This window comes from Plectropomus leopardus, chromosome 4 (assembly GCF_026936395.1).
Source record: "Plectropomus leopardus strain MGB_pleo_1.0 chromosome 4, ASM2693639v1, whole genome shotgun sequence".
NCBI lineage: Eukaryota > Metazoa > Chordata > Actinopteri > Perciformes > Serranidae > Plectropomus > Plectropomus leopardus.
The window spans coordinates 27,551,294-27,576,324 of NC_142179.1; the positions used below are offsets into that span (position 1 = coordinate 27,551,294).

Below are 25,031 nucleotides of genomic sequence, written 5' to 3' on the forward strand. Positions count from 1 at the left end.
GGATAACCATTTTTGAGTTCACATATTTAACTTTGTTACATTTCAGTATTTCCTCCCCAACACTGGATGTACAGTTCAAAATAAAAAATAGAAATTAAAAAATAACGTGTCAAATATGTTGGGTATTTCAAATTTTGTTTTATTAACAATGCATCCCTTTGATAGGATTGTATGTTTCTTTAGGTCATCAATGCCCCCAAAAACATACTGTACACATTATACAAGGGAAACCACGATTCAGGCAAAAAAAAAAGAAAAAAAAACTTTTTAAATTATAATACAGTCTTGAGGAAAAAATATAAATAACTTTTTTTTTTCTTCTCTGGTTGAGCTCACTCTATGGTACAGACATATAATAAATAGATCGGATCTGACATCACTCAGCTGATCTAAGAATCATCTCTCTATGAGTCCATTTGTGTAGCAGCATTATAGCAAAAACAAGCCAATGGAAACAGAGATCCCCCGTTTCCCTGGAAACCTTTTACAAATCCTTTAGTCATCACACCGCCCCCCCTCCTCCATCTCAGCCAATGACAGACAGTGATATTGCATTTGGAAACAGATTCAGGGGTAATTATATTCCTACAATGTAATGGCAGCATGTAATGGCAACCTATTTTTCTTTTTTTTTGTCTTTTTTTTTTGTTTTTTTAATAAGCAAGAAACACGTTAAGGTGACATTACGACTTTGCCATGCTTGTTGCACATGCAGTGGAAGTGAAGCACAGAGGTAAGAAGGCATAGAGCTGGGGGGCTGCTGGGCTTATGCAGGTTTTGGAGATGTCTTGTGAGTAGAGTTTGGTACTAAATCTGTAATGAATCATTCTAAAGATTAACTTGTACAACAGAGCATCTTTCCAAAAGATCAACCCATCTCCTGATAAGATTACTAATGATGCGATGGCTGAAGAAAAACACCAAAGGTCCTAAGCAAGTAAAGGATGGCATAAACTAGCATTAAATTACATGCTATTCTCCTCATGTATTGTGTAAGGTTGGCATATATAGTGCTTTAGAAAATACAATACTAGTGATGTTTGATTGTCTGAGATACAAGAAATAGAAAAGTAATTGGCTGTCTGTGCTGAAACGAGGCTACAGGTTGTAGGAAGTGGTGAGGCAAGAGAAGCAAAAGCACGTTACCTGGCTAGAACAGATCACAAGTCAGGGTGGGACGTGAACCAGGGAGGCTCCGGACAAGTTTTTAAAACAGCAGGACCCTTCTGTAGTGTTTTGTTTCATACGGAGAAAAGAATGTGGGGTCAGAGGAATCACTGGGTAGACACAACAACATGCCTTATTCATTTCATTACAGAAAAACACCACCTCTGGAAAGAGATAAAATGCTGATAGAACTATTTTTTCTTCTTTTGAACACAATGTGAGTCTTTGTCTTAATGTTCCAGCTTGTCCTTTAGCATTGTGTTGATGCATTATTGAGTGTTGTTCAAGATTGCCGACCCATCTGAAAACAGTATTTGGTTAAACTGCTCCCCCTTTTTCCTGTTTGAAAAAAAAAGTCTGAAACAGCACTAGGCGAGTCCGGTTAAATTTTGTTTACAGATACCGACAGCCTTTTGTTTCCAAGAAAGGCGAGCAATGACCACCTCCTCCTCTTCCTTGGATATAGTACTCTGTTTTAAGCAACAGAAACATGCCAGATGCCTCCCCAACCTTATTTCTTATATTTTCTCAGTCGTTTTTTTTATTTATGTTCGTAAGGTGGCAGGACCGGGGCTGTGCAGGTAACACAAGGGGGGAGGATGATCAGGATTCTGCAGGAGGGTCACCATCCTCTTCAACAGGTTTTGGTTGTTTTGTCAGGATTGCCTCTGCTTCCTCATACATCTGAGAAAAAAGTCAAGGGAAACGTTATACATGGGATGGTAAACACAACAGGCTCTGACACATCAAGCCAACTGTCAGATGACCGTCAATGTTGGGCCGTCCGTGAGTGTCTATTGCCCTAGATTTTACGGTGTGTGCAGCAGCCCTTGTCGGCTTTTTTTCTGCCAAGTCAGCATCTTCAATCGGAATTAGAGACGGTGGAGCGAGTCTGTGAATAAAATTTCTGATTGTTTGTTCAGCTCAGTGCACAAGAAGAGAAACAGAGAAAAACAAACAACTAAAGTCAAGAGAGCAAGATAAAAAAAAAAAAAAAATATTTTAACTGATTTTACTTTTCGGCCACTGCACTCTTTTGCAGAAATAGTTTAGAATTGTTAATGTTGTTGTTCCCTGGAGTGCAGTAAATAACCTTTGTTATTTTAACATCGAGTTGTATTGTTAATGGCTATCTATCTGGATAAACAGAGTGGTGAAATAATGAGTCCGAAAACGCGGAAGTCCATTAGCTTCTTAGCATTCCCAGTTACCTTGTCCAAAAGTCTGTGGGTTTTTTTTTAATGGGTTTTCGGTAAAATGCCCTAAATAAGGTCTGTGGTAAACACAGGCTAAACATAAAATACGTCCGCTTAAACACAATTTTTGAACTTTTAAGTTTTACTCGTCTTAAAAAAAGCGGTTGCTAACAAGTGGCTAAATGGGACTACAGTGTTTGTCGGGGACGTTAGACATCATCACAGTGGACACAGAAACTCATTAAATCCACTTGTCCGCCTTCACAGCTTTACAGACTCGCACTCAAACTTGTAGATTTATCTATTTACTATATATTTTCGATCGTGTTTTACAGTGTTTGTCGTTGTGACGTTTTATACGTGCGACCACGATGCAGTTCGTGTATAGCCTAACAATAGCTTTTTGCTTCTGGTGATTTAATTTACGCTTTAAAACACACAAAAGTAGTGTTCATCTGTGAAGATTATCATGATGAACAAAACGTGTAAGTCTCATAAACTTGTGTTCGTCACAGAGCTTATTTTTGGCGCTAACCGAAAGTCCTATTCAAAATCCCATAAAGTTTTTGAAGAGGGAACCAGTGCGAAGCTTACTTCCTGGTTGGCCTACGAAAATACATCATTCCTTCATCACTCTATAGCGCCTTGAATCCATCCTGTGGTCTTCTTGTTTCTCTTTCTTAATGATGAACACAAACTAGCGCCACCTGCTGGTATGAAGAGTTATTTCCTCTCATGCAGGTGCAGATCGTACATGTTATAGCTGGATGATGGTTGTAGTCTTTTTAGTGTGTTTGAGTGCAACTTTTTGGCTGTGACACAGGCAACATGAGGTGATGCAAAAACAGTCAGCCTTCCTTGACACTAGTTCTTGATGCTGCTTTGGTGTGTCTGGGCATACAGATGTGGAGTTTCAGAAAATAGTATAATAACAGCGGGGGAAGGGGTGGTGTAATGTCTTACCGGCATGAATTGCACGTCCTGGAAGAGTTCCTGTATAAAACGTCTTGAGGTCAGGCGAAACATACAGTGGGCTAAGAGGTGGGAAACCTCAGAGTACAGGCAGATGTCATCAAACGCATAGGGAAACTTCTCCTTTATCCTGTGGGAAAGAGAGAAAATGAACAGGACTTAAAATAACCCTTTGCAATTCAACATTTATCTCAATAAGTGCACGTAGAATAAAGAGAGAGCTTTACGTCAGTAGTCCTGTTTCGTGGCCTTTGGTTCCTACAGAGGAGCTGAGGTTGATGATGAGGCGGAGCACCTCCTTCCTCAGCAGGACTCGGGAGGCGGGGCCATCTTCTGATATGGCCTTGCCACCTACATGACACGTGAATAAATTGTTTATTTTGTTGTGGAAATGATGTAATATTTAACTTTTGATGTCATGACAAAACTGCAGACTGTAAGAATTAAACATATTTTACAGCAGTTTATATAACAAAGGAGTAATTTCACAAATGCAGTGAGTTTTTGTTGTCGTTTAAAGCATGACATCTTGATAAAGTCTTGAAAAACACTCATCCCTGCAGGTTTGGGTAACTCATGCTCTTACCTATGACAATGTCAGCAGGTGTAGGCGTGCTACAAATTGAGCCTTGTGACACGGCAGCGTCGCTGCAGCCCGACACCCCAGAAAACTTGGACTGAGGCATCACCTCCAGACGATGGCCGCTCTGCCCTCCCCATGATGGGAAGTCGACATAGTCTGAGGAGAAAAAAGATCTGTCGTTATACACTATATATAAAAAGATCCGTCGTTATAGTTTAAGAATGCCCATGTGAATGACTGAAAAACTAAGTGTGTGTGTGTGTGTGTGTGTGTGTGTGTGTGTGTGTGTGTGTGTGTGTGTGTGTGTGTGTGTGTGTGTGTGTGTGTGTGTGTGTGTGTGTGTGTGTGTGTGTGTGTGTGTGTGTGTGCTCACCTGTCCGAGGGTGTGTGCTGTTGATCTGTGGCTGTGTGGGGTATCCGAGGACGATGGCTCCTACACAGTAGAGGCAGTTTTCTTCAGTGTGTTCCTGCAGTCCCGTCTCCTCTGAACCCACCGTGTGGTTCTGGGCGTCGCCTCGGCACACGATCAGCTCAGAGATGCTGAACTGCTGCTTCAGTGCTGGGAGAGCAGGGCGGTCACCTACAGAGGGCGAAACCATGGTGATCACAAACGCAACAAATCTGTTTCAAAAGATCTTTTTCTTTTACGTTTCTTTGGTTTGATTATCATTTAATCACACTGAATTTACCGTCTCCATCGCCAAAGAGGAAGCGTTTCCGCTCTTCCGACGGTGGGCTGATCCTCTGCTGAAAGTAGGCAGAGTCTCTAATATGGAACATGTCGTTGATGTCCATGGGCAGCGCTAGGCCAACATAGTCATCACTGCACCCGTAGGTGGCGCTAGAAACCATAGAGCGCACTGAAGAGCAGCGGTGTAGAGTGCTTTGGTTGATGGGACTGAGAAGTTCCTCTTTGTCCAGAGAGGCAAAGCTCAGAGCCTTCAGAAACCTAGGGAGGGCAAGAGGAGAGGTGCGTGAGAGGATCCGGGGGGAGAGACTGGGGCAGAAAAGGATCATGAGGAGTAAGTGAAAAAATAAAAGCACAGAGACACAGACTTAGTGAACAGAGAGTCAGAAGCAAGTCTGAATCATCACAACGGCTCTGCAACCAATCAGGGCGGCAGCAGAGGACACGAGCATCTAAGGTGTGATATCACTGTCTTAAAGCAACGTCAAGTACCGATCGATAAAACACACTAAAAAAACGAAAGTAAAGATTTGCGCAGAAAAGCATACCTTATAAAGATTTAAATGGAAGCTCATTAGATAGGAAAAATAATAATAATTGGTGTCCTTGGAAAAAAGGTGTTTGAGCTGGTCAGTGTTGGGGCTGCTCAGACTGGAAAAAATCATTATCACAATAATTTTGGTGAATATTGAGGTCATGATTCTTTAACATGATGTGTCATCACTTTAATTGAACTTTAAAAAAATGTATTTTAACATGGAATTTCCTTTAAGTTCAAATAAAGTTCAACTAAAAAAAAAAAAAAAGAAAAATGAAATATCACACACACACACACACACACACACACTTAAATAAATACTATAAAATTAAATAAAAAGTAAATTTAATTAAAATAAATACGATTTTGCAGTGTTGCATCTCAACAACATAATGAAAATGGAATGTGGCACAATAATTTATGTCAATTATTTATCTTAATTCTCTTGCTTTCATTGTCATTTGAAGCAAAAAGTGTAATTGAAAATAATCTCAATAACTGCACAGCCCTAGTCAGTCTGACCTAAAATTTTATGCAAGTGTACATTTCCAATAGTGGACAAAAACATTATATGTATCACCTTGTTTTTTATATTTATTAATATTTATTTTATATTTAAAATATTCTCACAAAAAAAAATCTCAACATTCACTGGTTCAAGCTTTTCTGCTTTTCTCAGTTTTATATAATTGACTGCCTTTGGGCTTTTGACAAAACAAACTATTTAAACAATGGGCTCTGAGAGACTGTGATACACATTTTTGACTATTTTTTCTTCATAAAAAAACCAAAAGAATAATCACGAAAATAATTCACTGTTCATTTGATTAATTTTTCCTCTCATCTTTCCTGTAGTATGTGATTTCAATGCTGTGCATGACTGTTTGATCAGCTAAAATTTTAAATTATTAATTTAAGATGATAAATTTCACAGTGAATGCAAAGAGAGTTGGGAGCTAATGTGCTTCCACTTTGACAATTTTGTGTCAGAGCTAAAGCACATTCTTAAACCCTCCTCACGCCAGCAGACATGTTCATTTGTTTGGGCAATTAAAATCCATTTTTATACCAGAGCAAAGAGTATAGCCACATGATCATCTATAATATAACACTTATCTCTACCTGTGTGCTAAGAGGAGGGAACAACCAAAAACTGATCAATCTACATGGGGCTTATTCACACTACAGGGCTGCAGGAATCAAAGCAATGGCAAATAACTACCAACACAGAGCTGTAGTTTCTACTCAAGTTAAAGCAGCAAGAACGTTTTTGTTTGGATTGGTGCTAGAAGCTACATCTCTACTGAGGAGGACACTCTCGATAGGTCCACCCACCGCGGTACAAGTGTTCTGGACAGCCTGCGGTATGGAGTTAAGATGCTGGGCTCTGGACAGGTACCCCTCCTATCTGATATCCTGACAGACATAGAAGGTGCACAAAAACACACTCACGCCCGTCATTGCCAAGCGAGACAGAAACCAAAACCTGCACATCGCTGCTTTAGCTACAGAAGCACAAATGCAGACAAGTTTAGAGTTTTTCTCTCGGATGAGTAAACATTCATGTGACAAACATAAAATTTGAAAAAAAGTCATAACGTAGCTAAAAGAAAAATAGACGCAGATGCTTTTAGTCATAATGTCACCGAAGCTATGGCTTATTACCTGCGAGGCGTTAATCTGGAGTCCAGGCTGCCAGTCTTCATAGTGATGGTGTCGGTGAAAAGCACGTCTTTGGCAGGTGAAGCCAACGCTTCACTGTGAGACAAAGACGGGTGTATCCTCTGCTGCTGTAGCCTCTTCAGCGTAGCGTAGCCCAGCGCGTCTCGTGGGCTGGTGTAGATGAAGCTACAGTCGGCCAGGCTCTTGATGGTGGTTACTGAAGGAGACTTGAGAGACTGAGCTCGACGGGGGAGAGTGTGCGAGGAGCCGGGCGGTACCAGAGAGACAGTGGAGGACTTAGACGTGGACATGTGGTTGGTCTGAGACTGAGGGGTGAGGGAAGAGAGCGTTTTGACAGTCTTGGCTGACACCACAGTGTTTAGGCTCACACAGTCAGAGGAGTCGGGTTCGGGATCGGGATGCTCGGGGTTTCCGACCGTCTCCCTGGAAGGGCTTGAGCTCATGGAGCTGATTCCGCTGGTTGTGGTGTCCGTATTAAAGCTCTGACTGCGGCTTTTAAACTGCGTACCTCCGCCGCCTCCTCCGCCCCCGCTCACATTGCCTCCACCAGACGAGGAGCCGCCGTCTCCCGCTAGACGCTCTCGGCTGCTTTGCTCCCTCTCCCGGCTGGGGTGCTCCACGGCCCCATGCCCTCCAAGTCCACTTAGTCCGAGGCCTGAGCCTCCTCCCCTGGCCAGCCTGCCGTCAACAAGCTGCTCCTCAGAGCCCCCCCTAGTCCCAACAAAGGATGTCTCCAGGCTGACTGTGGGACTCTTCGGCATTCCCCTGCCATTAAAGACAGGGGTGAAGACGTCCCCCTGGTTTGGGCTGAAGACAGAGGGCTCCGTCACTGTCCTGTTCCGCCTCATACTCCCCGTCTTGAGCTCAGTAGGCGTGCGAGAGCCTGATGGGGTTTTGGGGTCACTGGTGGAGCGCAGCTTCTTGCTAGGAAGGGACAGCGAGTTGAGGAAGCGAGTGCGAACAAAGCGTGTGGAGGCCAGGATTGTGAAGGGGCTGCGGTCCTTGACTGGTTTGGAGTGTAGATAGAAAGAGGGCTCGTCTGACTGGTCCAGAACATCACACTTGTCATCGTCCAGGATGTACATGTCTGAAAGCACAGAGTGAATTATTACCACAGAGGAAGCATAAGAGGGCTAATGGCTACTTTAACTGCCATCAAAATACTACAAAAAGCAACTAGTACAGTTTTCTGAACAGAGACAAAATAAGTCCAACGTACTTGGTTGAGACTCGCTCTCGCTGTTGTGGCGTGAGCTGGTGGATTCAGAGTTCAGACTGAGCGTGCTCGGTACTGAGGAGAGTTCAGAGGTCAGCTGTGCGTCAACCTCTTCTGGAGTGACAGGCCACAGCGTCCTGCGACTGTGTCTGACCGCATCCCAACCATACTGCTTCAGCACCTCACAACCCTGCCTGGTCTTGGAGATCACACCCAGCACATACACACATGTCCTGTGGACGGGAGAGGACGGTTAGTAAACATACTGAATGTACAGTTCTGTTTGCCCAAAACATACTAGAAGAGATGTTTAATACCAACATGAGCCCCTGCTTATGTCAAAGTTCTGAGGGGCAGCTGAAGTGTTACAATAGTTTGAGCATTTAAATTATATTCTTGAGACTGAGTGATCAGGAAAGTCCCCACATCACTTTTGAGAATGCAAAGTTGGCGCTAAAATAGCACCAAAAAAAAAACCTCGGCTTGAGAACTTTTTTCACTTTCATTTTGCTTATTTAAAGGATTTTGTGTACCTGTTAAGTTATTCATGCAGAATAGGCAGCTCTTTTTTTGCCTTTTGTTTTTTACGGTTTATTAACACAATTATATTTTATATTGTCCTAACCACCAGAAAACCCTGTTTAGTGTTGACATGCATGGGGATTTAACTTTACGTGAACATCATGATTATGACCTCCTTTAAAAAATAAAATTAGGGTGTTTTTGTAAAAACTGGAAATGATACGCTCACCCTCTTACTGACAGCACATCACAGTGCTGAGCCAATGCGAGGATGTCAGGAATGACGTTCTCCTCCTGCAGGAGATTCAGACCCCAGTTTGAAGAGCCAATGTTGCCCTGCAAAGAAAACAACACACACAATTACAGTAATGACTTTGTAACCATTATTATAATTAGAGCAAAGTGACAATTATAGCAAATGATCCTGACCAGGGCCCAGAGAGCAGCCTTCAGCTGTTTAATACCCTCCCAGGTGTCCAGCATCGGGGAGCGAACTGTATAGCTAAGGTCAGGAACCACACTCTGGAGACAAACGAAAAAAGACAGACATTAGGGAGAAAGGCTGCTAAATCTGCATAACCCACTGCTCCCCAGAGAAATGAATGTAGAAAATGAAACACTGAGAGAACAGAGTGTGATGTGGAACAGCCTAGAAACAAGCTGGAGACATCACCTGAGCCTCCAACAGATGACAGCCCGTCTTATCGTGGACCAGCTGACCATACAAGTGCACAGGGAGATAGACATTTGGTCTTTGTAACCTGGAGACACAAGCAGAGAAATTAGGTACACTCTCTGCAGCGTGTCTTGTGACTCGTCAGGTGATGAAAAACTCCAGTTTCTCACCTTTGGTTGCTGCGTCTGACGTAGTTGTCTCCATCGACAGGTTTGCGGTAGGTCGTTAGTGCTTCGTTGAGCTGCTCCTCTATTAGGTCCACGTACTTTAGGTTGTATTCCTGCAATTAAAGAGGCATTTAGGTCAAAGAGTAAAAAAGAAGAAAAACAACTCTATTTGAGTGTTGTCTTATTAATATATAGTAGCCAAATGAAATTAAACAGGGATAGAAACTGTGATTTTTTTTTTCCGTATGCCAACATCCTGATGATACCTTCTGCCATTTGTCCAGCTGTTTGCTGACGTAACCCCTCTCATTGAGGTAGGAGAAACCTTTAGGAATGGACAGGAACCTGAACAGCAAAAGCAAGATGTGTCATGTATTCAAAAAGGCTGCCGTAAACACTGTGAAACAAATCATATACTCTAAGTCGTGTCTGGTAAGAAGTGATGTCGTAGTAAACACCCACCGGAGGAGCAGCAGGAGGCCCTTGTCTCCCAGATGGGACAGAGCTGGTTTTAGCTGGATAAGAGCATGGAGGTTTGCCTGTGAACCATCAAAATATGCCAAGTGAGACAACAGAAAGGGTAAACATACACTATCACTGTCAGACAAACACCATTAACTCAGTCTAATTGAATATAATTGGGGATGCACGCTAATCTGCATCTCATTGCTATCGGCAGATGTTTTATTAAGATTCTCTCAATAAGAAGAGGCGGAAAAGATACCACTTTAATTTGGCCGCTTTAATTAGCTGAAATAGGTCAAATATCCCCTCGATGTGCCTGTTGTCAGGATTGCCTAAGGGAGCGCATCAACCAAGCCTGTTAAAGCAGGATGAACTCTACGGTTTTGTTTAGAAATATTACAAAAAATAAATATTGCACGTTTTACATGTCATTGAAGTAAATGTAGTTTTCTAATTTTGTCCAGCTTGCATTTTCAGAAGCACTGTATTTTATGTCTGCATCAGCCAGTGGGCTATCATGTTAAGAGCAGTCATCATAATATGTTGATTCCACTACAGGAGAGACTTGATGCTCTCTGCAACTAGTTGGAAAAAACTATATGCATAAATCAGTTCTGGCAAAAAATAAATTGATAAATCGGCATAACGGATATTAGCAAAATTCCAATGTCATGCATCTCAAATTTTACCACATTAATATTAATTTATCTAGTAACAATATTGAAGTATCAATTAGTGATTCTTTTTCACTTAAGTGAGAGAAGGGTGATTCCTAATCTGACAAACGCAAGTGTTTCACCTTGTCCTCGCAGGCTTCATCGAGAATGTCCAAGGCCTCCATGGATACAGCCTTGCTGTGGTCATGAAGCTGTGTGACCAGCAGCTCCATGCCCCAGCTGCTGAAGAACTCCACGCTCGCACGCAGCAGCACGCGGAGGTGTTTGGTGGCATACAACCTGCACGTCTGCTCAGAGAGAAAAGAAGCATTGTGGGACATTAGGATGGAGATCTTGCAGGTGGAACAATGCACAGATGAGTGCTTAATTTTGTATCTACTGACTGCAATGTCTAAAGTTTTTAAAAGATTTGGAGTAATTGAAAACTTCTGAAACTGTGGCTCTTCAAGTATTTTTCTACATGAATGTCTGCCCTCTTGTTGTTGTGGCGTTCTTACATCAGTAGCAGCAGTGAGGATCTTGGAGAGGATCACTCTGGCCAGACCGTCTCTGCTGTAGTCCAGTGTGGATACAGCAAGTTTCAGCACAGCATCCTGGTTCTTCACAGAGCACAGATTCAGCAGGCTGCAAAAGCATAAAACGAGAGTTGTTAAAAATGTGTCAATTTATGGAACAAACGTTTACGAAAGTCTTTCACTCTCTGTCGATACACTCACCACTGAAACAGGCCACATTTCTCCAGCAGTTTGACTCCCTGTGGGTGCGCAGAAAGCGTCCCCAGGAAGAGAAAGTAGTGTTGGCTGAGTGTTGTGAGCAGGCCGTTGCTCTGCAGACAGCGCTCAGGCTTCAGCCCTGAGGACGAGGAGAGCCATGACACCATGTCCCTCACCAGGTCCTCCAGGTAACCCTGGCCGTCCTGGTGACAGTGTGAGGGGAGAGAGAGAAAGAGGGACAGCCAACAGGAGAGGCAAGTCAGAAAAGAGCAATAGTTAAAACAGGAATGTGCCTATTTGTGTGCGTGTCTACACTTCTCCCACCTCATCTGAGTCCATCAGAAACTCAATAAACTGACAGCCAACCACAGTGAGTTGTCGGGCCTTTGGGTGATCCAACGCCAGCCCTGCGTACAATTTACTACTGGGCTTATAAAAGTACAGCAGCCTTCGCACAAACCTGAAGAAAACAAACAATTATTTAAAGAAATATGTTGGAAAAATAGATCAAACTATTTCAAATGTTGCACTGGGTTGTTGAGGATATGAAGGAGTCTTACTTGTGCATATGTTCATCTTTGTTGTTCCTGAGGTTTACATGTGGCCACTGGGAGAGAGAAAAACAAAATAAGGCATGAGACAGGGGAAAAAAGACCATAAAGTCTGTGGTGCTACATGAGAGGAGCCTGACCTTGAGGATGGTGGCAATCAGCAACCAGTTCCACTCCAGGTTCTGTTTGTGGTTGAGGATGTGACTGTCTCTCAGGTTCATCATCAGTGCTTCTTCTGTGTCCTGAACACAAACACAGATATAATTGATTTGACAATGTGAAAATATGAATACAAAGACATTGATTTGGTTACTGTGCAATGTTAATATGCAATGCTTTGTACCAATTTTATATACCAGTAATCTGCTTTACCTTGTGTAAAACTGTACTGCTGCCCTAAAACTACAGTGAACTACAACATCTTAGGTGTGTTAAGCTAAGCTTAGCGCAAACACTGAAAACTAAGGGAAACAGCTAACCTAGCTTTGTCAGTTGGAATTTCAGGGGCAGCTAATATTAAAGCCATATACTGACTAGCATCTCCAGCCGAAGACAGATGTGTTTGCACATTTTCCAAACTCTGAACATCCAGGCTACAAATGAATACCTGCCACCAACCAAAAACATGTAAGTGGCAGAGAGATTTGCTTGAGTCACGAGCTAAAACAGTAATGGTAATCTACTGAGTGGCTGGTTAAGGTTGAACATACAATAGCCAGTGGACCAAGCAGTTAATTTTGCATCCTGCATCCAGGGCACTCTTGCATAAAATGGTCCCTACTTAATTCGCTAAAATATTACTTGTAAATAAGACCATTTTGGAAAAAAGGTTTTTTTTTTTTTAAATCTGTGATGGAACTTAGCTGTTTCCCCTTTTTGTCAGCATTTGTGCTAAGCAGAGATAAATTTGATTTCAACTGTAATTAAGCAATAAACAATGACAATAAAGATCTTATCTTATCTTAGATGGCAAAGAAGCATATTTCCAAAAATGTATTCCTTTAAACTACTTTAACATCTTTGCTGAGGTGCAGAGGGAAGCTAAATTTAACATCCAGAATCTGTAAAGCATGTTCATATTTACCTTAATGACATAGATGTCCCTGTGGACACGCGAGTGTGACTCTCTGCGGCTATGTGAAGACACAGACTTGCGGATGATGTGGTCCAGGTAAAGACTGTGAGGTTTCAAACCTTTCTTCTTCTTCTCGTGGAAACGCTTCAGATTGTTGACTGCTGCACTTGCCCGACTGGAACAACAATAAACATGATGGGGATGTTTGGATTTCTCACAAATCTGTTTGAAATGTCCATAATAGAGTGCTACTGTATCACTGTTCCTTTGTGAGAGAAAGTTTGAATATTAATATACTATATTGTAGTTCTGCAAAATAAATGTGGCAGAACTGAAAATGATTTTTGCAGGGGAAAGCAGACATCCATGTCTGAGTGTACTTACAGTCGTTTCTGCTGTGCAATGTCAAAGGAGGCTGCCATGTTGATGAGGGTGGGGAGGCAGTGCAGGTGGTGACTGTGGGAATGGGGTAGAATGGTGTTTGCCTAAACAACAGAGGGTCAGGTGGAGGAAGAAGAGAAGATGCATTTAGAGTTAGAATCAGATTAACTCAGCTGCAGCAGGCAGCTTTTAAAAATACACAAATCTTCCAGACTTATGTAATGTTTATTTTGCAGCGACACATAAACACAAACATTAGCATTAGGGCGGCAAACAAAACTTTTTCAGCTTTCAAAAATAAACGTAAAAGAGGAGCTTTTTGGATTTTAACATTACCATGTGTAGAAGTTCTCCCAAGAGGATGGTGGCTCTCACAGCAAGCTGATCATCGCTACTGGTCACAACTTCGACAAGACCCTATAGTGACAGAAGGTGACGATATGGTTTAATAGCAAGATGGTGTCAAGCTGTGACACAACATAATCAGAGAAGACATGATGTGTCATAGTCCTAAAAAACATTAAGGCTAATTTTTTTTTTTTTATAGATGAGAGCTCTGATGCAAAAGTGTGCATCAGCTCACCTCTAACAGCCCGCTGGAGATGAAGGCAGAGAGAACAAAGGCCAGGTAGTTGTCCATCAGATCAGGCCTAATGAGGCAAACAGAGAAAAAGTCATTTAATCGTTCTTGGAAACACTGAACAGACAGCTATTTGTCAATTTTTGTTAATCCTATTCCATCTCTGTTCTGCAATATCATCTCCCACCTAGAGCGGGCCCGATGGGGAAGGATGACTTTGGCCTCAGCAGCAACAAACCCATCTGACAGTCTCCATGTGTCCTGGAACCTGGCGGGGTCTGAGGAAGACCAGAGCAAAGATTACACATGGACTTATTTGGGTTCAAAGAGTGCCAAAAGCACTTTAAGTGTAAAACTTTGGAGTACGCTTTCCGTCATGATCATAAAAGACTGCATAGCTAAATTGCAAATTACATATCAAGTACTGTGTATAAAATAAATACATAAAGGTACTTATATGCTGGGAGGAAGTACAAAAATGAACTCTGAGGATACAAAAGATGTTTCACTCACCAACACTTAGAAGAGCCTCCGTGAAGTCTTGAGTTACAATGGGCACAGGGAGCCTGAATATCTCATATAACACCTCCAACAAGCCTTTCTGCAGGGCAAATGACATTAGAGCGATCAGATACACGTATGATACAGCACAAACTACATTTTCGAGCACTCAAAAGAGCTTCTAATATCTCAGTGTTGAGGCTGTGTAGCACGATACTCAAATTACTTAAGGGAAGCCCTAGTTTTTCTCTGAATCAACTGGAAACAGATTGATAGTATCTGATTTGATCTATCTTCCTTCAGATATATCTCACTATATACTCCACCAGACTCCACCCAAAAACAGGTGCAGTCCTTGTTTTTTTCCATTTTCAGTCAACTTAAAAACACAGTTCTGTATGGCTGCTGTCATTACCAGTATTAGTTGTACTGGAGGAGTTCAGGCTTATGACCACAGAAATTACATTAAAGGCCCAAACATACTGAAAGCAATAACTGACGCGCCTCATTTGATGCACAGCAATTGATGCTCCTATGTCACACTGCAGGCAGCAGATTTAAAACACAAAAGAGCCAGCAGTATTTTGGGAAAATATTGGTATTTAAATGTAGGCAGGGACACATCTGTATGCTTTCCAGATACACTCTTAATTTTCTTCATATTTCTTTTTGAGTAGCCTGTGACGTTACGTAACACAGGAGGGCAACTGCTGGGTGCGTGCTGCTGCTTTCGTCAGCTGGTTGGTAGTACATCACCAATAAAGCCACTGGGGACAGTACACCTCATTTAATCCCCGTTTTTAAGAATATTTGGGGAGATTTTCCCTTTATTTGATAGGACAGATATTAGCGTGAAAGGGTGAGAGGCAAGGATGTAGCCTTTGTACATGGGGTGCCAACTCTACCAGGTGAGCCACTGAGCGCCCCCTAATTTAATCTTTTATTTTTGTCTCTAAGTGGGTAACAGTCACACTGAGCACAGATAATCAAAACTTTATACTGTGTTAATTAATAGCAGTTGTTAGGTTTATATAGCAAGTTAAGTTTCATGACCAGTACATATCAGTAAAAATTCATGATGACACGGTGTTGGGACTGTTATGCTAACCTGACTACCAAGGGTCCAAGCTTTTATTTCTCTTACTTTTAGCATCTGACATGTGACAACACAACAGTTAACAGCGATATTGGTATAGCTCTTGGCACTGGTGGGTATTTTCGTTTAGCATCTCAAAATTACAACTACATTGTACAAAAGCCCCGAGCGCGCCCTCGGCTGAGTAATGTGCCAGCAATGGTGAGCAGTGAGAGCTCCAGTTAGTTCACCACGGCAACTGACACCTTTATTTCCTCCTCCATTCCAAAAGAGTGTGTGTGCATGAGTGACTGAGAACCACACACACACACAAGGCCATTGTTGTAAACTTCCTGTCTTCCGATATTAAAGTATTCTCTCCGACCTTATTCTCTGGCAGGAATCACTTGCTCCATAGTTGTCCCACCTAAACCAGTGTCTCCCTGAGGTCCCCATCCTCACAATATTGTTCATAAGGTTTTAAGCTAAGCTAACGGAGCTAATGCCAGCTGTTTCCCAAAGCAGTTGTGCAGACTTACTGCACTTTTGCCTCTCAGTCTCTCCACTCTGCCTCACTAACATCTGCATCCTCATTTGATGCCACAAAATCATAAAGAGACGTCAGAGCAGTTTGATGCGCCTCATGAAAGCGTATTCAGCTATTTAAAACAATAGGTGTACCTCAAGACGCTCACATCAGATGCCTTCATTACTACTGAATCTTTAGACTGTAAAATGAAGACTGGTGGAACAAAGTCTTAGAATTAGGCCTTTACTGCTAAGTTAACTAACAAAAGTTTTTCAGTGGTTGGGCATCTATAACCTTCATTTTTTTCTATGCAGCTGTTTCAATACTCACCCTAACTTCCATATTTGGTATGCAAAGTAAGCCAATTAAAGATTGGATCCCAGAATTTCCAGCCTTGCATAGGTTGATAATCCCTGAGTAAAAAAAAGAGAAAAGATGAGACATCAACTCACATTCAACAATGAAAATAAAACCAAAAAAACCCTGAGTCTAAAAATGTGCAATTCACAATTTACAACAAACTCACTTACATATCTAAATTTATTAGTTTATCAAAGTCCTTACCAGACCAGGAGCGAAAGGCTGCCACTATGGCCATTCTACTCGATAAGAAACGGGCCTCTCTGTCCTCCCTGTATGAAAACACACACACACACACACACACACTCACATTAAAACAGGACACCATGTTCCATACACACAGCATAATTATGATCTCTGTGTGCACGGCACTTTTCACTGGGTGATAAAAAGCATTTAAAAAAGGATCAAACAACGCCATAAAAACAAGACAAAAAGCAAAACACTAAGGGAGAGTCACAAAGACAGATATTTTTATATAAAAGCAAATCTTTCAGAGTGACTTAAAGGATTATCATGACTAAGCCAGCTTCACATCCTCAGGCAAGTCATGCTGGAGTCAAGCAGCCCTGATCACAAAGGTCGTATCACAAAAACACAATACAAGCCCTCAACTTTCTCAACGCATGGTGTTACCAATAAGGGAACACAGCAAACGGTAAACAGAGGGAAATGTCAGAACACTATCTTTTTGTTTCTACTGTAACACTGTCCCTCTTCATATCCCCTCCACACACACTCACTTGAGTTGCCCTTCAGCCGTGTCTGCATTGTGGCGGTAGTGAAAATCTGTGAAAGGTGCGAGGATTTGCTGCAAAACGGAACAGAAACAAGAGCTTAATGAGTACAAAACACAACAGACTTTAGAGCTCTTCATTAGTTGTTTAAATTAAGTTGAAGCATTCTTAAATATCCGGATGAAACATCTTGCTGTAATAATGAACCTGCTTCAGATCTCATATGCGATTCATGTAGCTGTTATGACTGGTGGTGATGAGATGCTTCTGTCCCAGGTGTCTGTTTACAGACAATGAGGCTTTAGAGAACTGCGGTAACTGATTACTGTAAGCTCCATGGGAAAGAGACGAGCAACCTGCGGCCGCTAATCCTGACTGGAATGACTCCCAGCACACTGGCTCATTTATAAACAGCAGCTTCTCCTCAATTCATATCTGTGCATGTATGTGTGTGTGTGTGTGCGTACCTCCAGTTCGACATCAACCCGCACGTACTGACGGGTACGTGGGTGGTTGAGTAGATGGAGGATGGTGGTGATCAGAGCTTCGTTGATGCGACTCAGCTGACAGTCAATCACACTCTTCAGGATGGTGCTGAGGCCTCCGCGTTTGGCCACCACCTCAGGGTTTTTCAGGGCTACAACAGGCAACAAAGATTGTTAGAGGATTTCTTCATAGCAAAGCAGCAGGATTCCCAAATATGTGTACCAATGAATTTTCAAGACTTTTACTATAGACGGATATTACAGATTTCTGGATCACCATACCTAGTGATGGAATCAAATGTTTTATTGAATTGCCAGCTATCATTAGGCGTGTTGTCTGTAAATCATCAACCTGTTAATAGTCAACTGTTGATCTACAGGCAGCAATGTAGTCAAAGACCACAATCTGATGCTGGGATATTATATTACTGTAATATTAAAGCAGCAGCCTCCCACTCAAGCTAAAGTTAGCTAACCATTAGTAGTACTGACAGTGAATACTTATATTTTAAACAAAAGCCAAAACAATGTTTCTTCAAAACTTTTCCTAAATATTCCGCTAATTCCAAACCAATCTAGACCTGGAAAACAGCTTTTCTAATTTCATACTTTTGCCATAACTTTCACGACCGTGGAACCCTGAACTAGACATATTGCAAGCTATTTCTGTCCACTAACATCATCACTTCCTGAGAGGAGCCACAAAGCCACCGTGTGTGCAGAATTAATGTTTCTTTTAAATCTCTGTTGTGTATCTCCGTCTCAAAAGGCAAGCAACTCACCTAGCTCACACACTATGGCGATTGCTGCGCGGACCATGCGGTCTCTCTCCTGTAGTCCATCAGTACCCACGGCAATTAGAGAGTTTGCAACAGAGGAGGGGAACAGCATCGCATTGACAGTGATAATCTACAGAGGGAGGGAGAGGAGGAAAACATGAGTCATCCATCAAACAAGTCCGGACAAACAGAGAAAGAAAAATGACTACAACGTTTTTATGGCCACTTTTTCTGGGACTCTAGCAAAAGAAGATTTATTTTTGAAATGCAAACCGTTACTTGAATGTATAACTAAGGGGTATACAGCTCGGAATTTACCATCCGAGATGTGATAACAGAAATGTAAGATACGATTAAAGACCGGGCTATATGTCATGGAATGAACACAGGGGTTGTATTACTGTCGTGATGGCCAACAGTCCTTTTCTGAAACCAGACCCGGACTCTATGTGCGTATGTGTGGTGTGTGAGTGTGCGTGTGTATGTGTGAAGAGAGTTTACAGTAAACTACAGAAAGGGCTATAAATAACCTCGCCTGCAGACTCGTGCAAACCATCCACACACTGACACTGCTGCTAACCCAATGATCTTTCTGCTGGCATTATGGCAGAGCAGTGAGGCCAGACAGCACATTTCTCTAGCAATACAAAAGTGAATGAATCAATTAAAGAAAGACAACGGAGGTACAGGAATAAAAAAAAAAAAATACATATAATCTTACCTTTCGAACTAGTCTCAGAGCCTGAGTCCTCTCCCCCTCATTGCTCTGCTGGATGTCAATGCATCTAAACAGACACACAAGCATAATTAGCCGTGTCCTTTGTTAACACGAACCAACCAGTCAGACGGCACTTTTCCAACGGACTGATAATGGTCTGAGTGGGATCTCACCTTGCTATCAAATAGTCCACCTGTAGTCTGAGGACCTTCTGCAGCACCGTGGTGTCTCTGATGAGGTAGCGGAGGGCCCGCAACCCTGCAGCACGTACTTCCTTTGCCTCATTTAGTAGAGCTAGTCGCAGACTAGAGGTGAAAAAACAAACACTGAGGTGAGTCCAACATTGCAAATTGGACATGACGCATGATTTACTGAGACTTTCAAAACTATTGTTATTTCATGAATTCTGTCATAAGAACACTAATTTCTGACCCCTGCTGTTTTTTACTTAAAAATTCATCAACATGCAAGACATTCAGGATGATTAAGCACAGGACCTGACCAACAATTTCACTTGGCTACGTAAATAATCAAGCCAATGAATTTGAAATAGAGCACACATCATTAAAAAGTTAGTAAGAACTGAATGCTGACCACACTTACCAAATGATGATTTCTTCGTATGTAAACCCAATGTTTTCCTCACGGTGGTTGATGCTGCATAGCAGCTACAACACAGAGACAGAACAACAAATTAATGCATTGGTTCATACAAGGAAGGCATTAGCCAGATATGACTGCTCTGCTAAATTTAGGAAAACTACTTTTCGGACAATCAGCATGAGAGCAGCAGATATATGGAACTCAATTTCAGAGAATGCCCAAAGTTCAATATTTTTAAACAATTCTTAAAAGATGGATCAAGAATAACAATAAATGTAATCACTGATCATAAGGAATCAAATGTTTTCAAGGACTATATAGTGTATATTTTGTATAGTGTTTATAAGTGATGTATTGTTTGTAATTTGCTAATTGTTTTTGCTTTGAAATGTTTGTATTGTATTAAGTTGTCTTTTAATATTTTCTTGCGCGGGGACTGCAGATGCAAATCAGCTGTATGGCTGATTGTGCCTTGTGCATGGCCCCTGTTTAATAAACTGATGAACTAAATTAAACTTCAGTGTGGTTTTGGTCAAGGAAAATACTACACATAGCACAGATATCATAGTAGAACTACAGTCCATATGGACGTTTGTTTATAAGTGAGTTCTGCATCTCCAAAATGACACCATCTTTCACTTGAGAAGCTCACCATTTAATAATGTTTGAGTCAAAGAAGCATCAAACTGATTGAATACCCAGTCAAACAAACAACACAACACTTTCCTGCAGGTTGCTGCAGGAGCCATGCAGGTATGTTTGTTGTATTTTTCCACTTGTCTGTTACATGCTGACTTGTGTAGAGTGGGTGAATTGTGACTGGATAATGTTGTGCTTTCACTGGTAATAGATGGAGGTTAGAATTAAGAAAACACTGGGGTACAGGTTCAGCAGTAGGTGTCAGCTTGTGTCACGTCCACTGCTTGTTGTTTATGAGTGAGTTTATGTTTAGTTTATGTGCGTGTATGAATATATATGGTAAAAATATGAAAGTAGAAGTTGATAAGAGAAAGTAGGCCATAGGTTCTGTTGTAATCTTCTGCCCATACCTGACTATTCATTCCTGTTTACTGTACCCTACCAGGCCTGGCGATGGACCCTGTTTTTAGAATGAATTGCCACTTTAAGCAGTTTCCTCACCACAGGTCCTCCACCATTAACAGAGGCCCACACACAGCCAGTGTATACAAGTTTCAAATTCTATGTAAACAAAAGCAGTTCATTTTAAAAACAATAAGCCTTCAGCGACAGTCTGTGTCAACTGGCAGGCCAAAGCTAACAACAGCACAGTCTAAAACTCATTATATGCACAAAGCAACAAGCTCCCTGGGCAAAGGATGCTGCCATTTTGGAGCTGCCACCTTTCTTATAGGCACCCTGAGGCACCCGAGTGCTCCCAACGAGTCAGTGCTACTCCATCACAGCAGTTCAGTCCACCGTTGCCTGTCCTAATGCAGCAGCATCCGATGAGTGAATTAAACAGGTCACTTTTGCTTGACTTCTTCCTTAAAGGTAGACGTAAATCTCCTCTCTCCATCATAAATCACAGAGGAGAGCAGGAGGAGAGATGGAGCATGATGGGATGGGTGATGAGAGGCATGGTGAGTAGGGGGTTGTTTGAAACCAGCTGTGATGTCAGAGCTCAGGCAGGCAAGAGGAGGGGAGAGGGGCATGTGACACTCTCTGGGGGGGATTAGGTCACCCTCACTGTCCTGGAACCCTTATAAGGAATCAGAGGCACGGTGCTCTCGCAGACGTATACACACGTACGTCTTGGCTACTGCCCTCCTGTCAATTGTAAACAAGAGAGTTAGGTGTAGCTGCAGCCTGCTGCGGTGCCAGCTGCAGTTTTCTGAAGGCCAGCACTCACTGGCTACACAGCCACAGACGACTGGTCAAAATATGTCTGTGACGGATGGGCAGACCTGGATTAATGTGGCGGGTCGCTCAGCAGAAATCAACAAAGGTCTGGCCAGGAATCACTGGCCGAGGTTACGTAAATGGCTTTGACATTCTCAATGAGGCAATGGTGAGCAAAAATAATGTGCTCAAAACACAACAAACTACATGTTTCCTCTTCATACTTGGCTTTCAGTTTTGCAAGTCATTTACTGATTTTTCCTGCTCAAAATAACAGGAAGGCTTGGGACTGTGCGAGCATGTGTTGCGTGAAAGGCAGAAAAACACCCTGGAGAGGTCACCAGTCCATCACAGGATGGGTACAGGTCATGTCCACACTAAGAAAAACACATCTAAAACCACTGTTTACATGTGAAAATAACTAGAGTTAAGAAACTTCTCTACCTAGACTGAAACGCCAAAACAATAACAAAAAATAACTAAATCTACCATTCTTCCTCCTTAATGCACTTGCACACAATAAATCTGTGCATCACAGCCGTCACCTGCTGTTAAGTGGGACAGATAAAGCCCAGTTGTTCAGCCGCGTCTCAAAATTTAAATGTCTGTTCTGATGCCTCCTTTTGTCCATGATCACTTATTTTATGTTTCATTTTACCTGCACACACAATTTAGTTGCTATCGTTGACGCCAGAAATTCGGATGCAAGTTCAAACTGGGTAATTGTCTCTTTTTTGCATCCAATTTGCAGCGCAAGGCTGAGACAAGACTAGCCATTGATCATCCATGCATAAAGCACTCACATTTCAATTGACTAATAGAATTAAGTTGGAGTTTCTGTGGTTTATAAGAACAATAACTTAAGATTTGGAATCTCAGGTTCTAAAGTCAAAGTGCTGCTCTTGAAGCACATTAGGTCAGAGTGCTTTCCCATCCCTGGAGCTCTTGTTACATTCAATGTCAGCGTCACAATGACAGGCACAGCTAGGCCTGCTGGCAGCAACACCCAAGAGGAGAGGACCAAAGAGAGGTTAGTGGTGACAATACAGAGGAGGGGGCCCAGCTAGTCAGTCTAAACAGAAAACTAAACAGTGAGTCAACCTTCTTGAAAAGCTTCAACAGGGTCTGCATGTTGGTTTTCTGTAGATAACAAGTAACATTGCATAGACTAACAAAGAAAACATTGGCGGCACATGCACTACAACTTGAAAGCAATACCTTTATGAAGTTGTTCAGGTGGCCCAATTTTCGCATGTTACTGACTCCATGCGGTTTGGCCACATTTTGGAGGATTTCACGAAAGTTTTCTGATGGTTCTGTTGGAGAAAGACAAGGATACACAATGTAACTAAGACAAGCATTAAGCCATATTGCCATAATATCAGTCAATGAACCGTAATTTATATGTTGCAGGAAGGAAGTTGGTTTAGCTGGTCACACTAATGTAGTGTGTACAGTCAAAACAAGGTCCAGGCAGTAAAAGCAAGACATGAGCAGGGAAGTGTTTCTTTGTTATCAGTTCCTTTCAACTATTTCGTGCTTCTGTAACATCATATGGTCTTTACAAAAGACATATGGTTTTTAAAACAGTTGGCAAAAATAATTTGGACCAACACTGGTTCAGTTTGCATAGAAACCAATTCCAGATACTTCATTTTCACAAACAGATAAATCTTGCAAAAAAAAACATGAATACACCAACTTAGTGTATTACATAAAATATTTTCTCCTCAGCAACAAAGTTTAGAGGACAAACCAGATTAAGTTTCAATCTCTCAAATTTGAATAGCTATCAGTATTAGCCATCATTCAAAATAATAACTTGAACACATAAAAAACAATTCAGAGCTTAGAAATAATCGAGTACTGCAAAAAACTTCTCTAGCAGTTAAGCACTTCTCCCTGAATCAGTACAAAATGTACAAATGCTCTTCTTTCAGAGAAAATGACTAACCCATCCACTCTGTGATTTAAACGGATGAAACAAGCACTGATTGGCACATTCGGCCGATCAGATATAAACAGAGAGCCATTCGTTGACAGGGCAGTGATGGGAATCTATCTTTACAAGCAACAGTCACCTGCAAATGGATTTGTGCTTGTCTGAGCATGTGTCCAATGTGAGAATATGCATGCAATGAAGTCGTCATGCACTTTGCATAATTATTTAGGGCTTCGTGATTTTGAACCCTTGGGCACAGACATAGTTTAATCCTGAGGTTTATGGTTGTACATCAACTCTTGTGACACCCCACCATAATGTTATGCACACGCACTCCCTGACCTGTAAAGAAACATTAAGGTTGATTTATATCCAACCCACTGTTATTTTGCAAATCCCCGATGAAACAGCTCACAGATTAGGCGTACCCCATTCTGGTGTATGGTGATCGTATCATGGCAATGGGCCTAAAACACTGTTGTCTTTTCATGCTGCAATTCATCTGCCATTTTGGGTGCAGAATGCCCAATGGTGTACACAGTCAGATTATATAATCAGCCGGTGCATGGATCCCAAAGACTGGGACAGAGACTTCATGTAAACAAACTGGTATGTGCTGCTGTTGCAGGAGTACATCTGACCAGGGTGTGCAGCTGTGTATCAGTGTGCCACTGGAAAAAAAAAAACATCCTGCGCTTTCCAAATGCTCCTCAGCTAACAGCCTTGAAACCAAATTTCTCATACAGCCAGCGATGGCCAACGCATGACTACAGCACTTGTGGTCGGTTGGCTAAATAACAGGCTATATTGCCCACTCACACCAATCAAAACAACAGAGCGTCGTCATGGCTGGTTAGCTGTGGCAGCTAGCTAACGCTAACTCAGCTAGTTAGTTAGCTCGCTACCGCCTGTTATGATATCGCTAGCAATGTTATTAAGCGGAGCAGAAAGGGAAAACTGACGAAATGACAACAGCAGTGACAGGACAAGTGCACGGACTAACGAGCTTTTCACTTCACGGGGCTAGTGTTTTCAGAAGAGCTCCCCATCCATTTTGAACAATAATCGCGTTCAGGGTGATGTGATGAAGCTCTGCTTACCTCTGGTCAGATCCAGCGGTACGTTCTCCTCCCCGCTGTCATTCCGACCTGTCAAAAACACACACCGAGGACATGGTGAGGGCTCACTCCTGGGTCATCACGTGCCTGAGAAAATCTAGTTTTGCAATATTCCTCAATTTCACTCAGCACTGAATCGAGTTTTTCACGCTTACCTCGCATCCGAAGACTCCGGATAGGACGGCCGCGGAAGCTGGCCGCCATGTTTCCAGGAACATACACAACACCGGAAACTTCGCGGCTTCTCGCGAGAAAACAGGCAACGATGGACGTCGCGACATAGATGCAGCAAACTTCCCGCAGACCTGAGATCAGCTGGATCCTCCTTAATCCCTTTGACATTACCAAGGGTGAAAGCATAAATCTGACCTGGCGCCTGTTTTATAATCAGTGAAGAAGCAGCTATTAAACAGCTCTGCACCAGATAATTTTTATGTCAGATATAACACTGTCATTTAAAGTAGAGGTCAAAGT

General features: G+C 42.1%; 1 protein-coding gene across 5 annotated transcripts; it reads right to left on the reverse strand.

The window, feature by feature from the left end:
- Nucleotides 1-118: 118 nt before the first annotated feature.
- On the reverse strand, nucleotides 119-24,791 carry LOC121944140 (rapamycin-insensitive companion of mTOR-like). Of its 5 annotated transcripts, none has more exons than XM_088076988.1 (38): nucleotides 24,713-24,791; nucleotides 24,540-24,587; nucleotides 22,716-22,813; nucleotides 19,638-19,702; nucleotides 19,208-19,339; nucleotides 19,038-19,101; nucleotides 18,320-18,446; nucleotides 17,520-17,689; nucleotides 17,059-17,126; nucleotides 16,520-16,587; nucleotides 16,286-16,368; nucleotides 14,364-14,451; nucleotides 14,038-14,128; nucleotides 13,854-13,920; nucleotides 13,607-13,687; nucleotides 13,274-13,374; nucleotides 12,899-13,064; nucleotides 11,955-12,056; nucleotides 11,824-11,870; nucleotides 11,588-11,723; nucleotides 11,267-11,466; nucleotides 11,048-11,174; nucleotides 10,673-10,837; nucleotides 9,871-9,947; nucleotides 9,675-9,753; nucleotides 9,412-9,521; nucleotides 9,239-9,326; nucleotides 8,995-9,087; nucleotides 8,795-8,901; nucleotides 8,047-8,276; nucleotides 6,810-7,914; nucleotides 6,480-6,560; nucleotides 4,608-4,867; nucleotides 4,292-4,498; nucleotides 3,922-4,074; nucleotides 3,563-3,686; nucleotides 3,327-3,465; nucleotides 119-1,851 (listed from the first exon to the last, which is right to left on the reverse strand). In XM_088076988.1, the coding sequence occupies exons 1-38, from the start codon at nucleotides 24,759-24,761 to the stop codon at nucleotides 1,771-1,773; spliced, it is 5,277 nt and encodes a 1,758-aa protein (XP_087933114.1). In that variant the 5' UTR covers nucleotides 24,762-24,791; the 3' UTR covers nucleotides 119-1,770. The 5 variants fall into 5 exon arrangements, with proteins under 5 accessions (XP_087933114.1, XP_087933113.1, XP_087933112.1 ...); XM_088076987.1 differs by having other exon boundaries at nucleotides 3,563-3,647; nucleotides 4,608-4,915; XM_088076986.1 differs by having other exon boundaries at nucleotides 4,608-4,915.
- Nucleotides 24,792-25,031: the final 240 nt, after the last annotated feature.